The sequence below is a fragment of the Indicator indicator genome, chromosome 14, assembly GCF_027791375.1.
Source record: "Indicator indicator isolate 239-I01 chromosome 14, UM_Iind_1.1, whole genome shotgun sequence".
In the NCBI taxonomy this organism is placed as follows: Eukaryota; Metazoa; Chordata; class Aves; order Piciformes; family Indicatoridae; genus Indicator; species Indicator indicator.
The window spans coordinates 997,304-1,014,835 of record NC_072023.1 but is presented as its reverse complement, the minus strand read 5'-3'; the positions used below and the strand labels follow the sequence as shown (position 1 = coordinate 1,014,835).

General features: G+C 50.6%; 1 protein-coding gene across 1 annotated transcript in view; it reads left to right on the top strand.

Annotated features, from left to right (window-relative positions):
• Window positions 1–17,532, top strand: part of PLXNC1 (plexin C1) — a 78,565-nt gene that overhangs the window by 33,059 nt on the left and 27,974 nt on the right. The window contains exons 8-17 of the mRNA XM_054386732.1: window positions 921–996; window positions 1,129–1,182; window positions 5,651–5,790; window positions 7,548–7,727; window positions 9,309–9,396; window positions 10,304–10,510; window positions 10,665–10,856; window positions 12,651–12,750; window positions 13,456–13,557; window positions 14,584–14,687. Coding sequence (XP_054242707.1) covers window positions 921–996; window positions 1,129–1,182; window positions 5,651–5,790; window positions 7,548–7,727; window positions 9,309–9,396; window positions 10,304–10,510; window positions 10,665–10,856; window positions 12,651–12,750; window positions 13,456–13,557; window positions 14,584–14,687 — 1,243 coding nt within the window. The remainder of the gene's footprint in view (window positions 1–920; window positions 997–1,128; window positions 1,183–5,650; window positions 5,791–7,547; window positions 7,728–9,308; window positions 9,397–10,303; window positions 10,511–10,664; window positions 10,857–12,650; window positions 12,751–13,455; window positions 13,558–14,583; window positions 14,688–17,532) is intronic.

Here is a 17,532-nt window from a genome sequence, read left to right as displayed (position 1 = left end):
ATATATGGCAGAGCTTGGAGAGCTCTGGCTAACACAGGCTGTAGGTAGGCTACAGAATTTCTGCTCCTGAATAGGTTGCCCAGGGAGGTGGCAGAGTCCCCATCCGTGGAGGTGTTCCATAAACCTGTGGCCATGGTTTGGTGGCCATGGTGGTGTTAGGTTGCTGGTTGGACTGGATGATCTCAGAGGACTTTTCCAACCCAAAGCATTCTGTGCTTCAGAATGCTCCTCCCCCATCCAAAGAGGCTAATTTTGGGCATGTGGGCTAAAACTGAGCCCCTGCTTGTTGGGAAGTGGCACATCACTTCCCTGCCCCTGGGACAGCACGAGGAAGGAGCTGTCCTTCTCCCAACCAGGGCATTTCTCAGCATGCCTAGCAAGGGCCTGTGCTGCTCTTGGCTCTCCTCCATGCTGCTAGATGCATTGCAAGGCAAGCTAGGGACAAACTAATCCCCAGCAGGCACAATTTTGTGGCAAGGGAAGGCAGCAGCAAGCTAGCAATGCTCACCAGCACCACACCCCCCCCAGAGGTTCAGACAAGCTGTGAAAGCATCAGTGATGTTTTTTTTTTTTTTTTTTTCCCTTTTCTGGTTAAAATGTACAATCTGGCCACTTGTGTACTGCAGAAAAGCACAGCAAAGTGAAGGCCAAAAGTGTTTTGCCTGCTTCATGCTTTTTGGGAATTTCTGCCTCAGCACCTCAGCACAGGTTTTATTTCATCCCCAGCTTGCCCCTAGAAGCAGCAGAACGGAGCAGCAGGCTTGGAGGGTAGATGCAGGTTATGGGTTGTACACATTTGTCTGCCAGGTTGTTCTCTTGGGTTCTGTGCTTCTCTGTGTCACTTGGAATTCCACGCTGGTGGCTGCCTCTGGGGTGGGGTTGAGTGTCTCACAGAGCCTCTTGTGCTTGTGTTTTGCCAGCTGCTCACGGTGTGTGCACCAGGGTGAGTGTGCCAGCTGCAGATGGACGCCCGTCTCGCCTGCCACCACCTGCCAGGTGAAGCTTGCTGGGGAGGGCTGGAATCCCCTGGGGTGCCTCTGCCTTCTCTTTTCTACTCCTGAGCAGCAATCTCTCTCTTCCTTGCCCTTAAATGCTGATTGTTTGGGGGGTGTTGTTTTTTCTTTCCAGGATAGTTGCGATGCAGCTGCTTCCAAGAGGATCCCTGCTGTGCAGGAAACAGAGGTGAGCAGTTGAGCATCAGCATTACTGAGGTGCTGGGGGTTGGGGGAGAGGGTTGGTTAAAGCAGGCAGACTGATGGAAAAGAGATTTAGTTAAAACAGACTTACTTAAAATAGATTGATTTAAAGTAGATTTATTTAAAGCCCAGCCCCCACCTCACTGCAGCCTCTTTTCAGGGAGCTGTAGAGGGCAATGAGGTCTCCTCTCAGCCTTCTCTCCTGAAGGCTGAACAAACCCAGGTCCCTCAGCTGTTCCTCATAAGACTGGTGAGCAGCCAGCTTGGTTGCTCTCCACACCCTGCTGCACTCACTGCCAAAATCAAAGGAGCTGGGGGCCTTTGTCACAGCTTCTCCTGAGACATAGCTGCCAGAGGAGCAGGAGGAAGGGGAGGATGTGACACCCGGTTTCTGCATGACAGACAAGGGGCTAGAGGATACCTCGAGGGGCTGGAATCTCTGGGTGTTTGTAAATCCCTGGGCCACACAGACAAATCTTCCTGGCTTCCAGGCTGTAGGCAAAACTGGGGCTGGAGCTGTTCTCCATCACTGCAGAGGAAGAAGTGTTGCTGGTGCCAGAGTACCTTCTGAGTCTGGCTGTGGAGTTCACTCTTGGGATTACCTAGAGTGCAGAGAGGCCAGTTTGCTCCCCAGGCCAGCCCTTCACCCAGGAGGTTATCCCTTTGTGGTGCCCAGATGGTTTTGTTTTCTCATCAAGCTGAGCAATCTTGTCACCAGTGGTTGCCTGTGACATGCAAGTGTTAGGGAAGAAGTGAGTGGTGAGGAGAAATTTGACTGATGAGTAAGGACGTAGAGGTTTGCTGCCTACACTTCTTGCTTGCTGTTGTTCTGTGAGTAATGCCATGGGTGGTATAAATAGCTGCTGGCTTCTTAGCTCTGAAGATTAAAACTGGCAGAACTTTCAACTGTAAAGGCAGGAATTACCTCTTCAATTCAGCTGTTCAGGCTGAGGTTTCTTGAGCAAAATCACAGAATCATAGAATTGTCAGGGCTGGAAGGGACCTCAAGGCTCATCCAGTTCCAACCCCCCTGCCATGGGCAGGGACACCTCACGCTACATCAGGGTGTTCAGAGCCACATCCAGCCTGGCTGCAAAAACCTCTAGGTATGGAATTTCTGTCACATCCCTGGGCAACCTGTGCCAGTGTCTCACCACCCTCATGGGGAAGAATTTCTTCCTAACATTCAATCTGAATCTGCCCATTTCTAGTTTTGTTCCATTCCCCTTAGTCCTGTCATTACCTGACCCCCTAAAAAGCCCCTCCCCAGCTTTCTTTCCATGCCGAGTGGGGCTGTGGTGCTCCTGCTTCTGAGCATTCATATGCTGGGTTTGGTCTGCATGGAAAGCATTGCAGCTAGTGAAAGAACAGAGAGAATTCCTCTTTGCTCTGCTTCCAAGTGCATTAATTTGACGCTGGTAGAGAGCTGGAATTGCCTGGGTGATGGCTTTCTTCCAGTTGCCTTATCTTGGAGAGACAGTGATGGACAAGGCAGCAAAGGCACTAGAGCCAATCCAAAGGCAGATGTTTGTTTAGAAGTGATTGATCCATTCAGAGGGCTGGAAACTGCATCTGAAATCCTGCTCTCCTTTGACTGCAGTGCTTTAAGGAGACTGGAGAGCTGAGAAAGAGGATTTGTGTTTCCTCACACCCCCAGCTGAGCAGTTAGATTAAGATACCTTTTTTCCCCCCCAGTAGCAGCCCCAGCCCTCCTCCTGACTGCAGCTGCTGGTTTCCATGCATGCAGTTTCCCCCTCCCAGTGGCTGAGCAGCAGTTGGAGTGGTTGCAGGAGCACTCTTGGCTGGGGCCCTGCTCTGGCTGGCAGCAAGCCTTGTCTTTCAGCAGGTCATTTCTCAGCTGGGCCACTGCCCCACTGCAATTCTTTGCCTGGCCTCGGGGGCCCCCTGCTAGCAGCACATCAGGAGGGAGAGTTGAGCACCCTGGGGTGCCACAGGCTGCTGAAGCTGGGCTGCTGATGGATCTCTTGCTGGGACCTGCAGCCATGCTAAGCACACCTCTGAGGATGTGACTGGCACTGTTTGCACAGCCTGGGGGAAGGCTGCCCGGGAGTGGGGGCTGAGCTCAGCCATGTGGAGCTCTAATGAAGCTGACAAGGCTGTGCTGATTTACATCACCTGAGGACCTGGCACAAGCTTGCTGTGTGTCCCTGTGTGTTTGCACAGTTCTCATCAATGCCTCACAAGCCCTTCCCTCTTGCTGCTGGGCATCTCTGCCCCTGCCAGGCACAGCTGGAGAGGCAGCAGAGCTCTGGTGCTGGGGAGGGGAGGGTCACAGGCACAGGCACCACAGGGAGGGCCTTTGGTCCCTCCTGCATTCAGGGAGGAGATTCCTGGTTTCTTTTACTGCTGAAGGAAGTGTGGTGGACCATATTGGTCAAGGTGGGCAGCAGGCTCTTGGGTAGCCCAGACCTGCTTGCCTCAGTGCTGCCAGTGACTGTGCTCAGGGCAAGGCAGGGCATGGTGAGCGAGGCTGGGGAAGGCATCATTTCAGGGGGCATCCAAACTTCCAGACGGAACCATTCTTCCCACCATTTCTTCTTGCTGGAAGAAGAGAAACAAGGGAAGCTAAGGTGAGACAGCCTGTGGTGTGTGGTGCCTGGCACAGATAACCAGTTGGACCCCTGAAGAGCTTCAGTGTCCTGCCACACCCCTGGGCAGAGGGGGGTCCTGGCATTTCCCTCACGAGGGCTTACAGCTTTGGAGGCTCATCCTGTGTTTGATGCTGCTGTGTTATTCCTGTGCTTCAGGGCTCCCTTCTGCTCACCACCCAGAACCCTGCAGCAGTCTTTTACTCCTTTGGGTGGTATCTGGCTTCTACATTTGTGTGAGGATATTTGACTCCCCTTGTGCACAAGCAGAGGGATGGGACACAGATGCAGAAAAGCTTTGGTGCTTCACTGGCTTTAATCCCTCAGATTTCTGCTTCAGATCTCCTGTTTGCATTCTGAGGGTTAAACTGATCCCCAGAGCAGAATGGGAGTGAATTTTCTCCCTCAGGCTGCTTGTCATGGGTTTCTTTTGCCCTCCTTCATTATCCATACCAGAGGTCATCTTGGAGGTCCTTTTGCAGGCCCTCTGGCCCCAGCCTTTGCACTCTCCTGCCCTTTCCTGAGGCGCAAGTGGCAGCCTTCAATCAGTTGTGACAGGTCTCACATTAGCTCCGGAGCACTCTGGTGTTCAGTGAGCTGTGACAGCCCACTGGGGACTCTCCTGACATGGGCAGATGCTGTGTTTGCAGAGCATGGCAATGTGACCCCAGTGCTCCCCTCAGGCTGCCAGCCCCAAATCCTGGTGCTGCTCTGGGTGCATGAAAAGATTGGTGGGGAGAAAATCCCTGTGGGAAGAATTTTCCTAGAGGTTTTGCACCAGCAGCCATCTCAGGGTCAGGAAGGCTGCAGTGCTCAGTGGATGTGTCCATAGCAGACATCAGGATGGTCACAACCCTCTGAAAACTGACTTTAAACTGGGATTGTGGGCAACCTAAAAGGCAGCTAGAAACCATTTTCTGCCTGAGAAGGTCCCAGGCAGTTTGTCGTTTCATTGCAGAATTTTCTGTTTGGTGGGTTGATTTTTTTTTTTTTTTTTTTTTCCAGACATGTTCAGTTTGTTGTCTGAAAGACAGCCAGAGAGGAAAGTGTCTGTGTGGTTGTGAAACTGGGCAAGCAGAAAAACTGATTAAACATGAGATGCTGTGAAATGCATCAAGTAAATGCATTAGGGAAAAAAAAAAAAAACAATAAACCACCAAAGATTCTTCTTGCTCAGTACTTTTGGTGAGTTAAAATAATCAAAGATCCACTCAGAAAAGCAGATTTCCAAATTGGCCACGGTTCTGCCAGACTCTGCCAGCACCACAGCAAACCAGGATTGTTCTGAACTGCTGAAAACAGAGATTTGTAAACTTCTTAGCATCAAAATGGGATAGCCAAAAGCCCCTAAAGCCACCAGGCTTTCTAGTAAAGCTAATTCTGGGGCTCTCTCTCAGCTCTTCATTCTAGGCTGTGACCCTATTTCCCCTTTACAGGTCACAGGAGATGCCTTTGTTTGTTCCTCTGGTCTCTGGTAGTGACAGCAACATGGGTTTTGTCTTGTCTTGCTCCTCAGCTCTTCAAGGGTCACAGCAAATGGAGCATTTCAAGCTGGGTTTTTATGATACTTCCCAGATTGTGATTCCTCTGGGGGGAACTTTGTGGTGAGATAAATTGGAGTATGAAATCTGGAGTACAAAGAGTTGGCTTATGAAAGAAGTTGTCACCGGCAGTGCTTCCCAGGATCAAGCTTCCCAAGCTTTAAATTGAATAAGAAAATGCATCCCAGTGGCCTGAGTCCCATGTTCCTGACTGCTTGCTTGGTTTTTGCAGTTTAACTGCTTAGCCTATTTTTTTTTTCCTTTTCTCCTAATTAGTTCTTGGGGTTGCTTTGTTTTGTAACAGCACATCAGCGTTCGTTCCATTGAACCCTTGTGGATCTCTACCTTGGGCAAAAGTGAGATCACAGTGAAAGGAGAAAACTTCACACGTGCCTCAGGCATCAAGCTGGTCCTGGCTGGCATCACTGGCTGCAAAACAGACATGTGAGTCCAGCTCTGGAAAAGAGCACTGCTTGTGTACTTTGCATGCTGAAAATCCCAGGCTCACAGGGGGTTAGGGGTTGGAAGGGACCTTAGGAGACCCTGACAGAGCAGGACCATAGAATCCAGCACAGGTTGCACAGGAGCACATCCAGACAGGGATGGAAAGGCTCCAGAGGAGACTCCACAACCCCTCTGGGCAGCCTGTTCCAGTGCTCTGGGACCCTCACAGTGCAGAAGTTCCTCCTCATGCTGAGGTGGAACCTCCTGTGCTGGAGTTTATATCCATTGCCTCTTGGCCTATCCCAGGGTGCAGCTGAGCAGAGCCTGTCCCCTCCTTCTTGACCCCCACCCCTCAGCTATTGATAGACATTGATCAGATCCCCTCTCAGTCTTTTCCTCTCCAGTCTAAACAGCCCCAGGGCTCTCAGCCTCTCCTCACAAGGCAGTGCTCCAGTCCCTTCACCATCCTCATAGCACTCCCTTGGAGTCTCTCCAGCAGATCCCTGTCCCAAAATCCTGCCCACATAGCCTGGGCAGTGCAGTTGTGTGAACAGTTGTCACAGACAACTCTCCTGGGCAGAGCAGGGGATGCTCTGTGCTCCCTCAGTTGTTGCCCCTTCAGATTCTTGAGGGATGGAGATGAATCAGGAATGGCTGGGTGGATGGGCACTTCTCTCAGCAGTAGCAGGACAGTTCTGTGCCTGTGGCCCTCTGTGCCTTCCAGCAGGCAACAAGAAGTTAGATTCCAGGAGAGAGTCTCAGCTTTTGTTTAGCTTTCCTCTGGTTCACAATATTTCCCATATATTCCAGGGTTCTGCTTATGAAAGCACAAACACCCTGCCAGGGCAGGGAATCTCTCAGGCAATGGCTTGTACTTTTCTCTGTTGATGATTGCACACTGTAGCCCCCTAGATAATTAGGCCATTTTATTCTGAAACAGTAATTTTCAGGTGCAGCTGCAATGGCTGCCTGTGATTTCCAAGCCCATTTTACATCTTCAGCACTCGTACAGTGCTGCTCAATTTTTACTTCAACCACAAATACTCTGAGGACCACAGAAAACAAATGGAGAGGAGGAGGGAGAGAGGAGAAGGAGAAGGAGAAAGAGGAGGGAGGAAAATGGAGGAAGGAGGGAGGAGAAAGGAGAGAAGGAGGGAAAGAGAAGTAGAGACAAAGAGGAGGAAGTATAAGGGAGGAAGAAGGGAGGAAAGAGGAGATGAGGTAGAGAGAAGTAGAGAGAAAAAGGAGGGAGGAAAAGGGAGAAAGGAGGGAGAAGAGAGGGAGAGAGAAGTAGAAAGAAGAGGGAGTAAAAGGGAGGAAGGAGGGAGGGAAAGGAGAGAAGGAGGGAGAGAGAAGTAGACAGAAAGAGGAGGGAGAAAAGAGAGGGGGGAAAGAGAAAAGAGAGAAAAGGAAGCTGCAGATTCTCATTCTTGCCTAGCTCCTGGCCCATGCTGGTAGGAGAGAGCAGTACAGAGCAAAATCACACATTGCATGACAAAGCCTCCTCCCAAGGCCATAGGACTGTCCTGTCTGGTGTGATTATTGTGACATGTAGCAGCTTCATTCAAGAGCTGCCCTGCTTTGTCCTTTCAACTCCCTGCTCTGTCTTTCCACCTCCATCTGGCAGCTCGAAGAGAGATTCATTTGTTTTTCCTGCTCATCCTTAGCTCTAGGTTACAGGCTTTGTGTAGTAACACCAAGGAGTGGCATAGTGGCAGCTGTGCTGCAGCTTCTTGCCTGTTTTCTTTCTCCTCCAGCATTAAAGTGAGAAATGTGCTAAATGACACACAGATGACATTTGCTCTCCCACCGACACGGAAAGAGGCCAAAAGTATCTGTGTGCAGGCTGCAGGGAAGAGATGTTCCCCACCAATGACCCTGCACTATGTGTCACTGCCATCCTGTGTTGGGATCACACCAAATACCTCCTGGATCAGGTAAATTTGCCTTGCTGTGCCTCTTAGGTGTTTATTCAGCTGGAGTCCCACTGAACCATGAACCTCCATGAACCTCCTTCCCTGGCCAGGCTGCAGCACATTTTTGGAGGGCTGCTGTAGTACATGCACACTGATGGACTCATGCACACTGATGGACTGATGCCCACTGACCACACAGGGAGGGGTGTGGGAGCTGCAAGGTAGATTCTCTGTTCTGCAGCAGTCTGTAAACTTACAGCTTCACAGATTGCATCAGGTTGGAAGGGACCCTCAAAAGTCCATCCCCTTGCAGGCAGCAGGGACAGCTCCATCTAGAGCAGGCTGCCCAGAGACACATCAGGTCTGATCTTGAGTGTCTCCAGGGATGGAGACTCAGCTCCAGTGTTTCACCGCCCTCAATGTGCAGAACTTCCTCCTGATGTCCAACCTAACTCTGCCCTGCTCCAGTTTCAAACCATTGCCCCTCCTCCTATCACTACAGGCTCTTCTGAACAGTCCTTCCCCAGCTCATTCCTGCTCACCTCCTTAGCAGAAGTCAAAAATAGTCTCTTGATACTAAAGCTAAATCCTGAGTAGCTCACACATATTCAAACTCCAATTCACTTTGATACTAATAAGCTCTTCACCTCAGAGGGGTGTGAAGTGGCAGTGACTTGGAAATGAAGTGAAAATCACCACCAGAGCAGCAATACTGCAGACTTGTTTGGGACTGGCTTCACAGAATGTTAGGGGCTGGAAGGGACCTCCAGAGATCATCTAGTCCAACCCTCCCTTGCCAAAGCAGGGTTCCCTAAAGCCAGAAGAAGCCTTTTCAAGCCTCTGCTGCTTCAGTACACTGTCAGGCAGAGCTTTCTACCTCTGCCTGCTCAGATTTTTACCCACTGTCACCTTCTTAAGCTGCTCTCTTGGCAGCAGGCATCGGCAAGCATGGGTTTGAGGGAATGAGGTGGGCTGCCAGCTGCAGCAGCTGAGCAGCTGGGATGCATGGCCTCATCTCCAGGTGAGAGGCAGCTCAGGCAGCTGGAAATTAATAATACCTTAAAACACTCCAACTGTGTGCAGCAGAAATTGTGAGCCAGAGCCTTCAGACACAAACACCCTTGTGTGTGCTGAGACAGATGGGCTGAGCACTGCTGAGAAGGCTTCCTGCCAGGTGCTTGGCACCACCAAGCTCCTCCTGAAGCAGGCAGGAATTAGGCACAGGCAGGGCTGCTCTTGGGCAGTGAAACACCACCTTGCTCTTCCTCCAAGCCAGAACATTAAGTCTCTGTCTAGTTCTTGGGCTGCATGAATAGCAAACAGAGTGGAGGGTACCTGAAAAGGAGTGTGGCTGTGTGTGCCACCGAGTCCTGGTGGTAGCAAGAGGATTTACCATTGCATTGTGAGGAGGGAGTGGAAGTGCACTTCAGCTCAGATCATCTTCTCCTGCAATTCGACTGCATTATCTTGGCTGCTGCCAAAGCAAAATGGACAGGAGGAGTTTATTCATGGCTGAAGCATTAATGCAGGACTTGTCAGTGGGAAAAGAGATAATATTCACCTCTTTTCCCTTCCCTGGTGGTCTGATTGTGTTTCTTGCAGTGGTGGCCGCAGAATTACTACCATTGGTAGAAATTTCAACGTGGTGGACAGTGTGATCATTTCAGATGACCAGAGAGCAAACCTCACTGTAAGTCTTCATCTCATTTGCAGCACCAAATTGAGGGCTCCCTGGGGGCTAGGTTTGGTTCCTAAGGTTTCAGGAGGATCTCAGTGTTTTGCAGACACTTTGAGGCACACATCCCTCACCCCACTGCAGTATGACCACTTGTAGGACTGCCCTTGCCCATTCTCACTACAAGCTCATGGATACCTATCAGCTACTTTCCTGCATAACTCCCTGAGCCTTTTCTCTGTGCTCCAGACACCTGTTCCAAATCTGTCCTTTCTGAGTCTCCCCACCCTCTGTACATGGCTCTTTTGGAGGAGGAGGAGTGGGAGGTGTGTTCCTCTCTGGCTTTGTGTCAAGAACCCACCCAGAGGGTGCCACTGCCTCAGCAAGGGGTAGCAGAGTGGAGGTGATGCTGGGACAAAAGCCTTGCTCTGAGGCTCTGAGGAGGTAGGCATCCTGTTGACTCCTGAGCCTGCAGCACAGAGACCAGAAAGCAGCACCACCCTATGGAATGAAATCTGGGGTGAGTGTAGCAAACCCTCTTTCAGGAGGTAAGCTGAGGAGAGGCAGTGCCCAGGGGTGCTGGAGAGCTTGTCCTGCTCCCCTGCATTGAGGGGCAGGAAGGAAGGAAGGAAGGAAGGAGAAATCACTGTAATTGTTCCTGTCTCACTGCAGGAAATAGCTGCCTTAGCAATGTGCAGTCAGCCCTAAAGCAGCGTGCAGAGGGTGTGAGAAATGTGCTTCAGGGGAGACAGAGGCTCCCCACAAATTGTCCCAGGTGTGCTGCATGCAGTCCTGGTGGCAGGGAAGAGGTGCAGCAGAAACCTGTGTGAAGTGAGGAAGTCATTGAGATGATTCTGAGTGCCTCTGTTTCTAGCTGTGCCCTCTGTGGGGTTTTTAACGACTTTTTGCTGTTGCATTTCAGGTTTCCAGGTGTCCTGGCAATGAGTCTAAGTATCATTATTTAACACCCAGCCTGAGCCACGCGACAGAGGGCAAAGTTGTTGAGATGATGTTGAAAGTGGAAACTACCTTCATACCATGTGTCAAACTGCACTATCACCCTGACCCAGTCTTCATTAACTACCAGCTGCACACTGAGCTGGATCCTGACCTGGAATTAAAAATATATGTGAGTTAGAAAGGAATGGATTGCAATTCCTTACTTAAAAAATTGGTCTGGGGGGATTAGTTTATTCCTTACTCTATATTTAGTGACTCTTTATTGTCTTTTTTTTTCCTTTTCTTTTTTTTTTTTTTTTTTTTTTTTTTTGTTGTCCTTCTAGAAAGAAAATGACAACTTGAATATTTCTAAAACTGAGGTAGAGGTTTATCTGTCATACCTGAATGGTGCACAGACCAAGAAGATCTGGTTCAGTGTCCAAAACATTACCAAGAAGCCAGACCGCAGCACTATCCTCTGCAAATTCAAAAGAGAAGGAACAGACAGGATTGACTTCTCCACAGTCAAAGTTTTTGTGAGTAGAATTCCCTTTGGTTGCCACTCAGCAGTGTTTGGATGTTTACAGAAGTGCAGTCAAATGTAGCAGTAATGCTCTCACCATCAATGCTCTTTACAGAGGGAGGAACCAGATGCATTTTCTGCTCTTGTGCTTGGTGGCACAATTATCTTCCTCTTACCTGAGCATACCTGACTGGCTTAGGTTATTGAGTTATTTAGAATCATAAAATGGCCCAGGTTGGAAGGAACCTCAGAGCTCATCTCCTCCAACCTCCTGCCATTGGCTAGACTCAGCTGCTCAGGGCCTCATCCAGCCTGGCCTTCAACACCCCCAGGCAGGAGGCAGCCACAGCCTCCCTGGGCAGCCTGTGCCAGAGTCTCACCACCCTCCTACTCAAGAACTTCTTCCTCAGCTCCACTCTAACCCTGCTCTGCCTCAGCTTCAAACCATTCCCCCTTGGCCTGGCTCTAGACACCCTCAGCAAAAGTCCCTCTGCAGCCTTCCTGCAGGATCCCTTCAGGTTTTGGAAGGCAGCTCTGAGGTCCCCCTGGAGCCTTCTCTTCTCCAGGCTGCACACCCCCAACTCCCTCAGAGAGCAAAATTTCCTTGTGCAGGAGCTGTGAAAAGATACAGACAAGGTATGGGAAAACAACACTGGCTGGAAGAAAGAGCTCTGCCTTTGCTCCTGCTCTTTGCAGCCCCAGGTGCACCAAGGCTGTGTCCTTTCCAGCCCTCAGAGGTTTCTTAGCTTGCTGATGTCTGTGTAGCTGCAGTGTGAGCATCCACAGCTCCCAGCTGCCCTGACTGCTCATCCCCTGTACCAAGCCAGTGACTGTAGTCACCAGATCTCTGCCTCCCCTGCTGTAGCCCAAAATAATTTCAGCCCAGCTCTCCTTATCAATTATCTCAGGCTGGTTTCTATCCCTGGCATTTGGTGGGATCCTTCTTCTGTGTCAAAGCATGTTTTCACTTCTAGTCTGTTTATAGGCTTAGCTACCCTTTAGTTATGTGTTCCTGTGCTCCTCTTTGTGAAATGTCTCCTGCCATAATTATCACTGGGGAGTGCATCTGGCAGGCTTCAGCACTTTGGTGTTCCTGCCTTTGACAAGCCCAGTGCCTGCTGAGGGATGTTGTGCCTGTGATGTGGTATCTGTTCCTCAGCAGACCTTCAGGAGCACCTACACCCTGCAGAAAGAGGTTGAAACTTCTGCAAATAGGGAAGAGGGCTGCAGGCCAGGCATCTGCCAAAATGTTACTTCCCTCATCACCACCTTCAGTCTTGCCTTGCTTTTCTGCTCAGCAGAGTAACACTCTGAGTGCCAGGGGATGGTTGGAACTATCAGCAGGTACCTTCCTCACTGCAAACTGCCAGACCACTCAGCAACAGCTCAGAGGTGCAGGAGCCTCCTGGCCAGCTGCAGGTTAGATCCTGCCACTCCAGACTGCCAGACCACTCAGCAGCAGCTCAGAGGAGCAGGAGAGGAGCCTCCTGGCCAGCTGCAGCCCAGATCCTGCTCTTCACAGTGAGAGCAGTGGCAAAGTTTGGTGCTTCCTGAGGACTCCAAACTTTTCTCTTCTCACTGCTGTATTACCCTGCTTAAATACCAAATGCAGTGAAAGTTAGATTTGTGTTGGTCCCCAGGTTTTGCTGTCTTGCTGCTGGCTTGCCAGCAATCTGGAGAACCTTTGTGCAACTACATTTTTTTGTTAACATCTATCCATTGAATCTCATCTTAAGCACTGCTCTGCTACATGTTCTCTACTAACACAGATGTTGTTTGGGTTTGGTTTGTTTTTTTTTTTCTTCAGGTCAAATTAGGAAACTTTGAGCATGAAGTCAAACCAACCTCCTCACACATCTATTTGTATGTCCTCATCTTGATGCCTATTGTGGTGGGTGTCATTATAGGTGAGTATAACAACATCTCCTCAGCATTTGCTTTGCTGAAGGGTAAGGCCATGGCACACAAGCACACAGACACAGGCTGGGGACTGGCACCAACAGTCTGCTGGTTTTCCCCTGCTCATGATAAGAAGGGACACTGAAGTCTGGTCTGGTGGTGAAGGCCACCCTCTCAGACTGCAGGAGTTCTGGCTCCTCTGCTGGGATTGCCCACCACCGTTTAAGCACCCTTGTGTTGCAGCTTGGCCTCTTCCAACTCTCAGAGCTCCCTGGAGGAGGCATCTTAGAGGTCTTTTCCTACAAGAACAGTTCTATGAAACCCTTGGTTAGTGCTGTGGTGCTTTAGGCTGCAGCTGGTGTGTATCTGAATTATCTATTACTCTGTGACCCAGTCCTGCACACTCTGTTCCATGGTTCTGCTTCAAGCAGGTAGCTGGAAGTGGTTGCAAGATTGTGTCCCACTGTGCAGGTTGTATGCAGCAGGGTGTGCTGCACTATCAAATACAGTTGGACTAACAGGTCCAAGGCCTGCTTGTAAGAAAGGCTTTGATTAAATGTGGGCTTGGATGCAGGAAACTGGAGGGTCACTGACACCAAGGCTCCTGGGGAGTGCAGGCTGGGTCAGGCTTGCTGTTTCTTCCCATGGCATGCACAGGGATTGCCTGTTCTGCAGTTTCTGTGCTTAGAGTGTTGTTTTTCCTTCCCTTTCAGTGGCATTCATTGTCACCAGGTACAAATCCAAAGAACTAACTCGCAAGCAGAGTCAGCAACTTGAGCTGCTGGAGTATGAGATTCGGAAGGAAATCCGTGAGGGTAGGTCTGGAGAGCTTCCAGAGCTCAGGGGCAGCAGCATTTCTGAACTGAGGCTGCCAGGGAGCCCACATCACAGGAACCTTGCGATTTCCCCCCTGTTAGAGATCCCCTTCAGTGCCGGTGTGCACTGCAGTGGCAGATAGCGCTGCGCTGATAGGCTTGCAGGTAGTGTTGTCTTCAGCAAAGTGGATTGATGCTTTCCCGCTCCTAGGAGTTCCAGCTGGGGAAGCAGCCCCTTCTTACCTGAGAAGTGGAACATCCTGAGGCTTTGAGCAGCCTGGGCTGGTGGGAGGTGGCCCTGTCCATGGCAGGGGGTTGGAACTGGGGGCTCTGCATCAGCAAAGCTTTGTGTGAGAAAGCAGTCAGCCAAGGGCCTGCTCACTGGGCAGCTCAGCCTCCACAGCATGATGTTTCAGCAGGCTGAGCTGCTGGGGAGAGTCCAGAGGAGGCCACAAAGGGCTGGAGCAGCTCTGCTGTGAGCACAGGCTGAGGGAGCTGGGGGTGTGCAGCCTGGAGAGGAGAAGGCTCCAGGGGCACCTCAGAGCTGCCTGCCAGGACCTGAAGGGATCCTGCAGGAAGGCTGCAGAGGGACTTTTGCTGAGGGTGTCTGAGAGAGGCCAAGGGGGAATGGCTTGAAGCTGAGGCAGAGCAGGGTTAGAGGGGAGCTGAGGAAGAAGTTCTTGAGTAGGAGGGTGGTGAGAGTCTGGCACAGGCTGCCCAGGGAGGCTGTGGCTGCCTCCTGCCTGGGGGTGTTGAAGGCCAGGCTGGATGAGGCCTTGAGCAGCTGAGTCTAGCTGAGAGGTGTCCCTGGGCATGATGGGAGGTTGGAGCAGATGAGCTCTGAACTCATTTCTGACCTTGAGCCATTCTATGACTCTCTGATCTTTGAGGACCGTTCCAGCTGAAGCCATTCTCTGACTCTGTTTCTATGATTCTGTGATCTGTGGGGGCAAAGTTACAATTGTGAAGCTGATGTTGTGTGACCTCAATTAACTCTCTGGGTGGGGAGGGGGGCTGCTTTTCCAGGATTTGCTGAGCTGCAGATGGATGAACTGGACGTGGTGGATAGTTTTGGGACCGTTCCCTTCCTTGACTACAAACACTTTGCTCTTAGAACTTTCTTCCCAGAGGTAAATACTTAGCAACTCTTTTCAATTGGCAGTCCTGCCTACTATGGAAGCTCTAGGAAGGTCAGGATCAGAGAAATGAAGTCAGTGCTGTGCAGCAGTGACACATTGCTTACACAAGAAACTTTTCTTAAGTCAAGAATTGGCAAAGAAGACTCAAGGCTGTGCATCTCTGGTTTTAACCAAGCCTACAAGCTGTAGGTGCAGCATCCTTGCTGAATTCTCAAGGGCTGTGTGTGCATCCGTTTGGATTTTGCCCAGCCCCACTAAGCCTTCCAGGCCACTGCAGCTAAGCTGTAATTTACTCATTGCTCTTTGTGGCATCATGCTCTCACTCTGTGCTGTGGCCTCATGAAGTAGCAGTCAGGCTGGCTGACATGCTAGCTGGCATCATGACACCTCCTAATCAGGCTTGTGGGATGCAGAAGTGGCTCTGAGGTCCTACTGACTTAACACTCCAAACTAGAACCTAAATTGAGAGGAGTGCAGGTCAGAGTCACTGAAGTGCTGCCCAGCTTACAGGTCCTTGTTCTTTGGAGCAACCCCTATCACCCTGTGATTGTGTGAATGACACATGCAGGACCTTTCTACTCTAGTTCTCACACTACAGGACGCTGGGAACATCTCCTCTGCTACCCCTGGGCTGCCCCCAGTCTGATTTGTGTGAGGCCTCTAAGGGAGGGTTGAAGAAAATGGATCAAGGAATCCGCACTTGATGCATCTCTTTCCTCTCAGGTTGTTTTGTTGCTAGGCATATTAGCATGAAAGCAGTGCCTTCATTTTGAGGGACTGATCTTTTCCCAGTGCTAGGCCCCAGTCTGTAGAAGCTGCCTGGATGGGGATGCTTTGCTTGATGCAAAGCAAAGAATAAAAAGGCACAAAGTCTGCCACTCTCTGCTGCAGTGTGTGAGGTCAGTTTTGCCTTGGTGAGTCTCCTGCCACTGCTCCTCCTGAAAATTATTCCATTAGGTTTTGTCTGAAATATTGATGGCACAAGGGTCAGCTCAGCACTGTCAGCTCTCTGCTGACATGTGGTGTCAGGGAAGTAATTTCTCTTCGTGTGTGCCAATTTCTCCTGCTGAGTGCTTAGCTGTTGGCATTGCAGGGGTGTTCAAACATGCCTTGTGCTGTAAGGACGTGGGAGCAGAGCAGTGCTCCACTAAACAAACACTGAAGATGAACAGAGAAGGCAATCAGGGAGTAGATTGCCACTGAGTGTCAGAAGGGCTGACAGGAGGGCTGAGATGACAAAGCACCATGGCTGTGCTCTGCTCTTCCTGCCTTCTGCTGTGTTTGATGGCCTGTGTCTCATCTCCTCTAAGCTGTTGGAGCAAGGACAGCAAAGCTCTTCACTCTGCAGCTCCCTTAGCCAGTGCAGGGACCGGCAGCTCAGGAAAGTGATGTATTCCACTTGTCTGAGGCATCTGTCTCAGGATGGGATGAGCTGCTGGAGGAGGGAGTCAGATAGCTAAAATTAAGAGTGAGGGCTTCCATCTTCATCTTGAGCTTCCAGCTTCCTGCTGCTTCAATTTTCTGAGTCTCATCTGGCTTGAGAGTTTTTGGTTTATGCTTAATGCTTGTAGGTCTTTAAAGGACATTGCATCTATTATTAAAATCTTCCTTATGCTCAACCTGGTTTTGGCTTTCTTTGTTAAGTTTGGATTAATGTTTCTGTTTTCCTTCAATTTCCCACACTGCTTGGTTTAGTGCTGCCCTGCTTGCTCACAGGCCACAAGCATTTTTAACCTGCTGGTTGGGCCAGTCTCTGTGTCTCTGCCTTCCACTGGTGGGTAGCAATAGGGGTGCTGAAGAATTCCTGGGAAAAAATGGCAATACCTAGTGGAGGAAGAGTGAGAAGGGAAGGCTGGAAGGGAAGAAGAGAAGAGGAGGCATTAGGAAAATGGGGTAGATGCCAAATCAGACAAGAAATTAGCTATGAATGGCAAGGTGTGCTTGCAACCCAGGAAACACATCACATCCTGGGCTACACACAGAAAGCCTGGCCAGCAGCTCAAAGGAGCTGATTCCCTGCCTCTACTCTGCTATCTGAGACCCCACTGCAGTCCTGAGTTTGGTTCTGGGGTCCCCAGCAAACCAGGTACAGGGACCTGTCAGAGAGGCCCAGGGAAGGGCCACAAAAAGGGTTGGAGGGGAGGAACAGCCTGTGGAGAAAGGCTGAGTGAGTTGGGGTTGGTAAGCCTGGAGAAAAGAGGGCTCCAACCACCTTGGAGTAGCCTTGCACTGTAGGGGAGGCTTATAAGAGACTGAGAGGGACTTTTTGCCAGGGCCTGCAGTGACAGGATGAGGGCAAATGGTTTTAAACTGAAAGAGAGTAGAATTGGACATTGGGAAGCAATTCTGTATGGTCAGCCAGAGAAGTTGTGGATGCCTCCTCCCTGCAAGTGTTCAAGGCCAGGCTGGGCAGGACTATAAGCAGTGGATCCAGTGGAGGATGTCCCTGCCCGTGGCAGGGAGCTGAAGATTGAAGATCCCATCCCAGCTAAAGCATTCTGTGGCTCTCTGAGGAAGCCAGAGGCTACCAGCAGCACAGATAGAGCAGCTGGCAGTAAATGTTAGCATTTGAGTTTGTCACTCATGGGTGCTGCTTCCAGAACATGCAGCTGTGTTGGGACCTTTGAGGCTGTAAGAATCAGACAAGAGGCACTGAGAAGGTATTTGAGAAGCTGAGGACTGCCCTTGGTTGTGAGAGCTTTTGCTAGGAGGAGATGTGTGTGGCAGCTGTGCCTCTCTGGAGGCTGACAGCATGGACCTCCTGGGGAGATCATTAGTGAAGGTTGATGGAGTGCCTGGAGCTGAATGGGGGCAGATGAACTCAAGTGCCACTCTG